We start from the raw sequence: 10,722 nt of genomic DNA, 5'->3' as shown, positions 1-10,722 counted from the left end.
CAGGACTAGAATGGAGTTGTATGGTTTGTTCCCTTTCCCAGCAGTACTTCAGAAACTGAAACTGTGGTACTGACATTAGAAGCTTTGCAAGCATGCGCAAACATCACATCTTTGTGTTGTGTATATTTTTTGATGCTCAGGCATTTAACAAAAATAGACCAGATGGAGGGCAGTTATATCACAGAAATTTATGTAATGTTAATGGAATGAAAGAAGTTCCATTAAATTCCAAACAATGCTACATCCGTCCCCACTCTTTGTTTCTTAATTCGTTCCTCTTGATCTTCCCAGTGACTGTCTTTGGCAGCTCTTGGACAAATTCCACCTAAAAAAAAAAGACAGAAAACAATGTAGCATGTTCTACAGAGCTGGTTTTCCAAGACTGGCTCTCAGCATATGTGGAAAACTAAGAGGAGTCCCAGCAGTAAGAACTGCTTGCCTAAAGAATCAGGCGAGCCAAATCAAAGCAGCACATTCTGCCACTTGTGAAACAAGTTCTTTGGCTGCCTAGATGGCCAAACATCTGTGTCGCTGCCTCTCAGCTAACCAAACTGAGTACTGTAACATGAGGACTGTAACAGAAGGATGAATACCTAAATGGTATCAGAGGTCAGAGATGAATGACAAAAAGAAGAAAAAAAGGAATGTTATTAGCACAAAGTCTTTAATGGTCCTTAGTTCCTATGAGTTCTGCACAAGTGAACTAAGGCACTGCTGATAGCTCTTTTCCTGTAGTGCTGGGATTACGGAGGAACACCAAGTGTACCCTCCTGGGCTTTCCTCTTATTTATTAACTGTGAGGACCAGTAGACAAAAACTTATTCAGATTCAGTCAGGTACTACCCTAAAGTCACCAGAGTGCTTGGTTGAAGATTAAATACAAAACGGAGAATTATAATTTGAGTCTGACTTAGAACATGTAGATGTAACTAGGATATCATATGAAGCCTAGGAATTTTTGAGAGGTTTAAACAAACACTTTACTCAAATGCATGAAAAAACAATGTAAACCCATGTGATTTAGGAAAGATTTTCTGGAGCCAGTGCTCTAGCTGAATCTTCACCACTGTCTCTTTCAGGTGAATCATGTAAATCCAAACAGTAATTCTCCTGAGATTTATGGAAGCGTGCCCTGGTTTAGTGTTTCTCCTCAGAAGCACTTACCTTTCTAGGGTATTTATATGGAGCGGTAGTTTTCTTGACATGCTCCTGCAAGTCATGGGTTAAGCTCTCCAGGTCACTGGATGAAAAGGTCGGGGACAGGACGACAAATGCTTTCACAATCTGTAAGGTAAGGTCAATAAAAGTGATCTAACACCATCCATTTTTAGGAGCTGATATACAGGTTACCAGTGAGCACTACTCCTCAGTGTCATGACATGCAAAGGGAGGAATAGAGAAACCAGCATAATATAAGAAACGGTTATGCCCAGTTTCTGTGCATGTATGTGCAGAAGGGAAAGCTGAAAGCACAGTTTTCCTGCCCTCATTACAAAGCAAGAGCATTTGCTCTATCCTCTCAGCGGAGGTCAAGAAGAAGGAGTAATAAGAGATGTCTCTGCAGAGTTCTCCCTGAAGCTGAGGAACATGTTGTTTCTCTCTTAAGTTCACACTGAGGACAGTAGGCCCATATCATCCCAGCACATGACTGTGCTTTCTCCATACATGTAGCCCAAGTCTAATGCTAGGGCAGTTATAGTATAACTTTGGCTACACCAAGACAGCCAGAAAAGACAATTTCAGTGTATAGACAACTGCTTAACAACAAGGGGAAAGTAAACATCACTGTAATGTTCTCCACAGAGAAGACCTTCTTGGGATGAAAAGAAACTAAGAGCAAAGGCATGTAAATGGGAAGGGATTTTCCTGTCACCCCAAGTAGGATTATCCATGATGACATGACTGCCTTAGAGCTGTACATTATTTAGTAAAGTAGGAACTGCTTTATATAGTTATATATTTAAACAAACATATTGCTTCCCCCACCACTATTCAGCATCATTACCTCTCCTCTGAGGGGATCTGGGCTGCTAACAACAGCTGTTTCTGCTACTGCTGGGTGCTCTATCAGGGCACTCTCTACTTCAAATGGCCCAATGCGGTATCTAGGTAAGGAAAGAAAAATGCAGGATCTGGTTTTATGAGCTGGAAAACCAGTACCAAATGTTTTTTAATTGTCCTATTGAAGAAAAACCCAAAACAAACCAACAACCAATTACAGAAACTTTAGGCAGAATGGGAAAGTTGGCTGTGTTAGAAGGTAGGAACATTTCATGGTGGTCATAACGTAGAGGACTGCTGGGGCTGTGGATACCTCTCCATCTTTCCCCTTTCTTTGTGGCTCCTAAGCTGCATCCCACCCTGATAGCTGGGATATGCAGTACCCGCTGATGCCAACGTTATGGTATCACATCATACAATATCAAATCATTTCATTTCAACATGTTAAAAATAAAATGTTTCAATGCTCTTTGAGTCTGATAGAGATATCCTTCAATTTTAGTCAAAAAATGAACTAGATTAAAAATCCCTCCTCTGCCAATGGAAGTCTTCACTCTTCGTTGAAACAGATGAGATGTTGCAGGGGAAACGGATATAGAGATGCCACTGATATCACCAAGATGATACTGCAGGTCTATGAAAAGCTAATAATAAAAGCAAGTATTCCTAAGTCAATACATTCATCACAGGACTATCATGGCAGAAGGTCACCAGGAACACAACATGTAAGATTATACAGTGGCAGATTTAGAAAGGAAGCATGCAAACTCACCCTGAAGAAATGATGATGTCATCGTCTCTTCCAATAAACTTAAAATATCCGTCTTCATCCATAGTCCCTCTGTCTCCAGTGACATAAAAATCCCCACGTTCACTTTCTCCAGTTTTCTTAGGGTTATCCTCAAAGCGGTTTACAAACAGTAGTTTAGATTTTGGGCATGCATTAGCTATACATTATGCTATAACACACATAATGTTAAATGCACTGGAACTTAATTTTTCAGTCAAGAATGTTCAAGAATTGTACTGACATTGCTATAAAATACGATAAAATATGTTTAAAAAACAAAACCATTTTGATCCTTTAAAAAAAAAATTAACTCAATCTTGAGCAAATTCTCTTCCCTTTTCTAACATCCACCAATCCAAACAAACAAATTACTCTGGTAATAAATAATAAACTGGTGAAAAATATTCAGCCTTTTGAACCACTATGGACTTGGGAGAGATTTTGGGGAGATTGGTGGTGGTGAGGAATAAAAGAAAATCCTTACAACATATTCAGAGAATAAACCAAGTGGTCTTATAGGTTTGCTTCTGACAGCAATTTCCCCCTGTTGTCCTGGAGGCAGAATATTAGCATTTTTGTCTATGATCTAGAATGAAAACCAAGATGTATTTTAGTCCAATGTGAAAAAAAAAAAAACAAACCCAAACCTAACCAACCAAAAAACACCTATGAAAGAATCTAAAGAGCAGCCAACAAACCTGAACATCATAAAGGGGAGCTGCCTTTCCCATTGATCCAGGTTTAATCTTCATTCCTTTAAAAACAGAGCAGATTATTCCCTGTAAAAATCAAAATCAAAACAAAGTTTTGCAACAGAAAACTGCTACGTTCACAGTCAATTAATTAAATGTATTTTCTAGAATAATTCCAAAGTAAGGAATTAAGATTCATAGGATCCTATATGTCAGTGCTGTATGGTACAGATAAGCAAAATCAAGAAACTCCCTGAAAGAATCTTGTTCATTATCTGCAAAGAATTCATGCCCTCTGCTAACCATTCTTTCTTAGATTCAAACTCTGCCCTCTTGCCTGTCACTGTCACTTGGAATGGGCTTGAGAACATTTACGGAAATACCAGAGCACATCTCCTCCCAACAATCCATGTTTCTGGCAGGTTCCGTGAGGAGAGCCATGAAAGGGTGTTCTTTCAGAGGTTATCAGGGGAGAGGAGATTACAGAAACATTCACAGAAACATGAAGGAAGAAACAGGCTGTGTTCTTTGAAAACAAACATTAAAACATCATAAAGCAAAAAGGAATTATAAAGATTTAATAGAATATTGACCCTACAGGTGTACCGTTTCAGTCTGGCCATATACTTCATGGATGTCCAGCCCAGTCTTGCTTTTCCACTGCTCCATGACTTCTGGGTTGACTGGCTCCCCTCCACTCATGCAGTGCTTCAAGTTCCTGAATTTGTAGCTTCACAGGGAGTTAAAAAACAAGAGAGGCAGAACTTAAATCTAGTGGGCAAGACAAAGAGCATGCAATTATAAACAAATAATACTGGAGAGCTGTTTACTGGGAGAGTTAATCCCATGAAGTGGGGAAATTGGAGGATTCCTGATCCTTCGGCTCCTGATACAGCAAGGATATCAGTCTGTGCTCAGCACTATACATATGAGTAGTAGTAGTCAGAGTTAAATACACATGAAAAATAAAGTAAAATTTTTTCTGAAGTCAGCTGGGATTTAAAGACATGCCTATAACTAACCACAGAGCGATTTGCTGAGCCAGGGCCCTGATTGCTGACCCTCTGCAACAGCCCAAGTGAGAAAGTGCAAGAGGGGAGGAAGCAATGGTGGCAAGCAGTGAGCACTGGAGCAGGGGACTATGTACAACTGCCACAACAAGTCACTCCCTCACAGTTATGTTGACAGTGACTTTCTAGGATGACAGTCCTTCCCAAAGAATGTACAATTAATGTGGTAATTGAAAATTACGATAAAGAATTTAACAGGTGCTCAGTTTCATACCCTCAGGGATTTGCTCACAAGTTTGGTAGTGAAAGTCTCAAATTTCTGATGGAAGATATGAAGTTTCTCTATGTTTGATCATAAAACTCAGCAAAACTCACAAATTTTGTATGACGGTCTTTTCATGAAGAATAAACTAAATTACTACCCTATTTTGGATCAAGCAGCTAGATCTGGGAGATCACTAAAGTTTAATTAGGGTAAATTAAACATTAGTAAATAATTTCTTGACGTACTTGGAGAGATCATTTTGCACCAGCATGCGGAACAATGTGGGAGCACCAATCAGCACGTCAATGGGGAATCTGCAGAGAGTCTAGTGAGTTAAACAAGAGGGACATATCAAGCTCAGACAAAAAACTGCCTCGTGGATGTAAACAGGTGATATAGGAGGCAAATGTAGCTCTCCTTTCTATGTAAAAGCACCATACGCTCTCTGTTGGGTAAGAAACCCTCCTATAGTTGGTGTAATATGCAGAGATTCACAGTATATTTGATTGGACAAAATCCCATGCTAACATGTCCACATGACACCCAGACCGCATAGCTTGAGGCATGGCCAGAATAAGCCTGTCTCTGTCTACCTTATAGGGAGGTTTTCACTTTCATCTTGGCCAGCGTGTGCACAGAAACACTTTGTCTGCATTAATACCATCTGATATTACTTCCACAGTCACTAGAACAAAAGGCAAGCAATTAGTGCTGCTTTTAGATATTTTCATTCACGTGTTCACCAGCTATGAGCAAAATGTGTGAATGAACCACAGGTTTGGCCCTTTCTGTGTAGATCAAAAATGCAAATATGGGCTTTACACAACAGATGCAGCATCTCGAACACAACTTTGGACACAACCCTCATGAAATCTACGGATGCTGTTAAGAAATTTTTTTTGCACCCTTTCTGCAGATTAGCACATCTCCATGAGTTTTTCCTTACGTTTAGGATGGCTGCTGATTCAATCTGTGATAGTTTATGTATGAAGATGCATGATCCAAAAACCCAGGGATCAAAAACAGATGCCAGTGAAGCTAGTATCCATCCTGTGTCTGCTGTGCTCCATACCATGTCTGAGGTAGTCAAATCCAACCAATACCTGGAAAAAAAATGAATGAAAAGATAATGAAAAATTTTTGCTTAAACCCGCCTGCCCAAACCACAAACAAAGAAAACTAAAAAAAACCCAACAAGCCCAAGATTTCTGACAAGATACGTGGGCACTGGGCACCCTGAATAAGTTTATTTTATGAGCTAGCTCTAAGATAAAAGGGCACCTAATGATATGTTTGCATAAATATATATACATACACACACATACATACAATATACATATGATGTCACTCATGACATAGGATAGAGTAAGGGAAAGGGAGGAGTATGAATTTCAATAAAGTGACTTTCTGCTAGGTAGGAAGATAGGGCTGAAGCAGCAGCATTCATGGATGCTGTGTTGGATGCCAGGTATTTCAGTTCTAAGGCTGCTGAGGGACCAGGGTGATCTGTTCAACCAACATAAACTCTGCCTCTGCTCATCTACACGTCACAAAGCTCTGTGCAGCTCGAACAGCATGGTATCTCTTGGTTATTTGCGCTAAAAGTATTCCCAGCTGATGGCTGTCCTTTGAACCACTCTAAAGAAAGGGTAAGAGATACTGATTGAAAAACAAAAACTCTGGGGGTGATCCTACTCCCCTAGAAATCTGCTGGAGTTTCTAGTCCCATTTCAGAGGGAGAAGGACTGGGGCTGTACACTGGTATTTCTTAATCAGTAATTTTTCATCAGTTCTACTATGCAGCTTCAATTATCCCATGTTCAACCGGGCTCAAACTTTTCATACCTTTCACTTAAAAGGGGTCTGAAACCAAGACTACCCTGGGAATGTTCAGTCATCTTTGGAGAACCTGTGGTTCCACTGGTAAAGAAGATACTCATTGGGTCTTGAATCCTTGTTTTGATGCAGGAATGCTCAGCAGATTGGTTTCTTTAAAACAGAGAATGCAATTGTGACTTCAATGGTTACTTTACACGGGCTTCAGAATGTAATGACATATTGCATATTGCAGAACTCCTATCCCAAATAAGCTTCACAGAAGCTTTTCACCAAATTAGACTAAAATGATGTGGAGTTACACTTTCTCAAAGACAGACTTCCTATTAAGAATAACAGGGTAGAAACTTCCCAGAACAAGACCACTGTTAGTAAACAACTCTGATGTGGATCAACAATCAAGAAGTCATGTTTAACACCTTAATGTTGGCATTTGCTGAGTATTTGTAGTCAATGAATACTGGTAAATGAGCACTTGTGGAGAATGAGTCTGCTTTTTGCATTGTGACTGCAGTGTCACTAACTCATACTCACTTGTACAGGTCAGTGAAGTTCAGCCATCCCTCCCTATTGCCTTTGGACACGATTAGCTTGGTTTTCAGAAACTGACACTCAGATGCCACTGAGTCCACAGCAGGAGCCAGGATGTCATCGGTAATGATGCACGTGGCCTTTGACGCCTGGAGTCGATATAGTATGTCTTTGGCTGATAATTGGGATATTCCTGGAATTAAGACAATTCCTGGAAGAGCAATAAAGTTAGTTTGGGATGGCATTTTTAAAATCTGATTCTTTTCTAAGAACTTAAATTATTAACTATTCCTAAACTGACCTCTGAGATGAATTTGCCCTGGCATTCCCAAGTCAAACAGTTACAGTGGAGTAATGCAGCTGCTTGTGTTCTCCTCTAAGGAATGATATCTGGACCTGTCTGGTGACTTCCATGGCTCTTCCCTGCCTTCTGTCATCTCCACACCTGCTGCACAGGCCAGCTGTCCTATGGCACCTAGTGCAAATCCTTCAGGACTGCCTGCGTAATTGGTAGCTAGGCCACTCACTAGATTATTACATTACTTCTACTTTATAAACCATATAAATTGTTGATCCTCTCAACCGATTTGCATTAACCAGTTTTACCAGTCTCAGATACGCTCGCTGACCTGTTCGCATGCAAGCCACATTCACCAGCCACCATTCTGGGACTCGCGGCAGGATCACAACAATTCTGGCCCCCTTCTGCAGTCCACATACTTTAGTCAGCACATTGGCCACTTTCCGAGACAGGAACCCCAACTCCTCAAAGCTCCACTTCACTTCTTCTCCTTTTCCATTTATCCACCAAAAGGCAGGGTTTGATGGTCTCTTTCCAGCCTACAAAACATAGGGATTCAAAACCAAAACATTTTCTTCTGAAAGACCATGAAATTATAATGCACAAATATCTGCAAATTATGGAAGACCTGAGTATTTCACAACTGGTATATAAGCTATTATTTTTCCCTTGTCCTTAATGGATTGAGATTTGCTATGGATCAAGCTCAGATATTCCCAATAAATTGTCCTTTTCTGAACCCGAAATGTTCAGAAAATTACCAGCCCAATTGTCTCCAGACTCAAGTCCTAGTCTGGATCCTATTTCAGTTTAAGTCTTATGCTGAGCATTAATGCTCCTACAAAATAACAGATGACATGAAATACTCCACATAATACTGATGGAGTTGTGGAATACTGTTAAACAGAAGCTGCACAGGCAGAGGACAAAACAAAACAACAGGACAACATAGTATCCCAGGACTCTTTCTAGTCTGGCTGCTCAGGAAGAGGGGAGGTAAGTGGTCTCTAACTACAGGGCACCTGGACAAATGCAGAATCCACTTTGGAGCAAGGCAATGAAACATTTGTGGGAGAATTTTCCCTAGCATGCAATGTTATTGTTATGTTGCCTGTATTTTTCTGATATGAATACCTAATATATTATAGTAAGTAGAAGGAATAAGCACAGCCATTCTGAGTTTAAATCAAAAGGGACTTACCATTGCTTTTTTTACCTACACAGGGAGCACCAAGGGTCAGAGACACTTTTAAAATAAAGCGAGAAAGAATGAGATTTTGTATAATTTTCTAATGCAAATTGGTTTTAGCAACTGATTTTTTTGATAAAGAAAAAACATGACATATTTCAAATGAAATTTCAAATTAAAGTATCTCATCTGCACAACAAATGCTCATCTGCACAACAAAAGATCATCTACCTTTTCAATCTCAGACCATTTGTCCAGTACATCACTTGCAAAGTTAAAGTACTTTGGTATTTCCTGTTCGCCTCGCCTGACAGACTCGTACTGTGAATACACATCAGAGGCAAGCAGCCTGGGGTGTCCATGGAAAGTCCTATTAGGAGCCTTCAGAGCCCACAAGGATTTCAGAGTCTGTAATTTAAACAACAACTTCATGGCAGAAGATGATGTACGCAGATACTGTAGACTATATAAGAAAATTAGCAGAATTGTTGCTATGGATCCTGTGAAAACAAAAAAAAAAAAGAAAAATAAAAAGAAAATAATCTTGAGATTATCCAAAGACAATTCAGTTATGAACTGATGAGTTATTAATCAAAGTCAGTAAGGCTAGTCATAGCCAAACTGAAGTTTTTAATAGTTCAATTAAATGTGAAGTTCCCCATCCTGATTTCTTGTATTTTTTACCACCAGCTTTTTAAATTCACTGGTTATAAAATTATGTGTTATTATGTCCCTAAGTGCCACCCACTTCAGAATCAGGATTATAGAGCAGAAACTTATTTAGATGGTACTTACATTTTAAATCAAAACTCTATTAACGGGACCTGTGGAAAAAATTAATCTAAAAAAGCTTTAGTGGTGAAAAATGGTCTTTTAAATATTCCCTAAATATGTCCATAGAAAATGGACGTTAATAAAGGGGGTTTATGTCATATTCTGGGATATACATTAATTTTCATAGTTTTTTCCCACTTAAGGAATCAATTGTCAATAAAAATACCAATATTTTCATTAAATGTAACCTTTCTTCAAAAAACAATGGAATCACTTTCATTCCTTAACAGAAAAGTTTAATAATTTTGATTTTTCTTTTTAATAACACAGTAAGAGATTTCTCTTTTCTTAGTCTGCTCTAATTCTATGATTTAGCTATAATCTACAGATTTCAGAGCATTGCTATGACAAAATCTACACAATGGCCTGTAAAGAAAAGAGGACAGAAAGAACATTCAGGAATAGTATTCAGGATCGGAAATGGTACTGAAGACTGACAAGATGAAAAACATTTTAAATCCAGGATACCCCAGTGGTCTACAAAAATGTCTGCAAAGTTTTGCTTTGAGAGCCTTCAACAGTTTTTAGCACCTTTTCACCTGCAAACTTAAGAGCTGAAAATGAAGTAAGAAAATTGAGAAAAAGACCCAGTAATGGCAAAGTCCTCTGAACTGCTGCAAGAATCACAGACTATTTTTCCTGATTTAGTACCATCTGCTTCTTCTCAATGATCAGCAACACTAGGAATTCAGACAAACAACATTTTCCTGACCTGTTTGCTGTGGACAGTATAGATTGAGAGCTGGCTGGGGTAGATCCTCTTCATTCAGTTCATTCGGCTTTCAGAACATGTGTTTCCCAAACGAGGCTCTGTAAAGATTAGCCTTTATCTGGAGACGTGAAACCTGGACACTCTGTCAAAAAGGATTTGGAGTGAAGCCCTTTCTACTTTATCATTTGCTTCTTTTGAAGTAATGAGAACAGAACATAGTACAAAACAGACCAGGCAGCACAATTCTTCCTCTGGAGTAACCTTTTTCTTGTAATCATTTACACCGTTGTTAACTGTGCAAAATTTGCACCTTAACCTAAAGCACTTTGTTATCTTCTCTTTTCCCCAACTTTAACCATTTAAGTAGATCATAAATTCATCAAGATGACGAGAAGTAGTTACAGAATATGTCTTTCTCCTTCCACTCAGAAAGAATTTGGGAATGTTACAGTGATAGTTTTTGAAGAGAGAATATCACATAACTGCTGATACCCACTACAGGACAAAGATTATTTTTATTAATTTCTCATTTATTTGTAATTATCGAAATGTTGTAGTTAC

General features: G+C 39.0%; 1 protein-coding gene across 1 annotated transcript; it reads right to left on the bottom strand.

Moving 5' to 3' along the window:
- Positions 1-238: 238 nt before the first annotated feature.
- On the bottom strand, positions 239-9,047 carry LOC137676074 (acyl-coenzyme A synthetase ACSM4, mitochondrial-like). The gene is made up of 13 exons (XM_068422598.1): positions 8,847-9,047; positions 7,755-7,965; positions 7,129-7,336; positions 6,604-6,747; positions 5,705-5,861; positions 5,004-5,083; positions 4,090-4,213; positions 3,490-3,570; positions 3,276-3,377; positions 2,774-2,901; positions 2,006-2,105; positions 1,165-1,284; positions 239-325 (listed from the first exon to the last, which is right to left on the bottom strand). Exons 1-13 carry the CDS (start codon positions 9,045-9,047, stop codon positions 239-241), a joined length of 1,743 nt encoding a protein of 580 aa, XP_068278699.1.
- Between the last annotated feature and the right edge of the window lie 1,675 nt (positions 9,048-10,722).

Source organism: Nyctibius grandis, chromosome Z (assembly GCF_013368605.1).
Source record: "Nyctibius grandis isolate bNycGra1 chromosome Z, bNycGra1.pri, whole genome shotgun sequence".
NCBI lineage: Eukaryota > Metazoa > Chordata > Aves > Nyctibiiformes > Nyctibiidae > Nyctibius > Nyctibius grandis.
This window is presented reverse-complemented; position numbering and strand designations above follow the sequence as displayed.

What these genes read in the sequence shown, in the direction of transcription:
- LOC137676074 (XM_068422598.1), bottom strand. Translation starts at nt 9,047, where the DNA reads ATGAAGTTGTTGTTTAAATTACAGACTCTGAAATCCTTGTGGGCTCTG. An exon ending in AACTTCACTGACCTGTACAA is followed by an intron (nt 6,748 to 7,128) that starts GTGAGTATGAGT and finishes TCTGTTTTAAAG; the next exon opens with AAACCAATCTGCTGAGCATT. An exon ending in CAGATCCCCTCAGAGGAGAG is followed by an intron (nt 1,285 to 2,005) that starts GTAATGATGCTG and finishes CTTACCTTACAG; the next exon opens with ATTGTGAAAGCATTTGTCGT.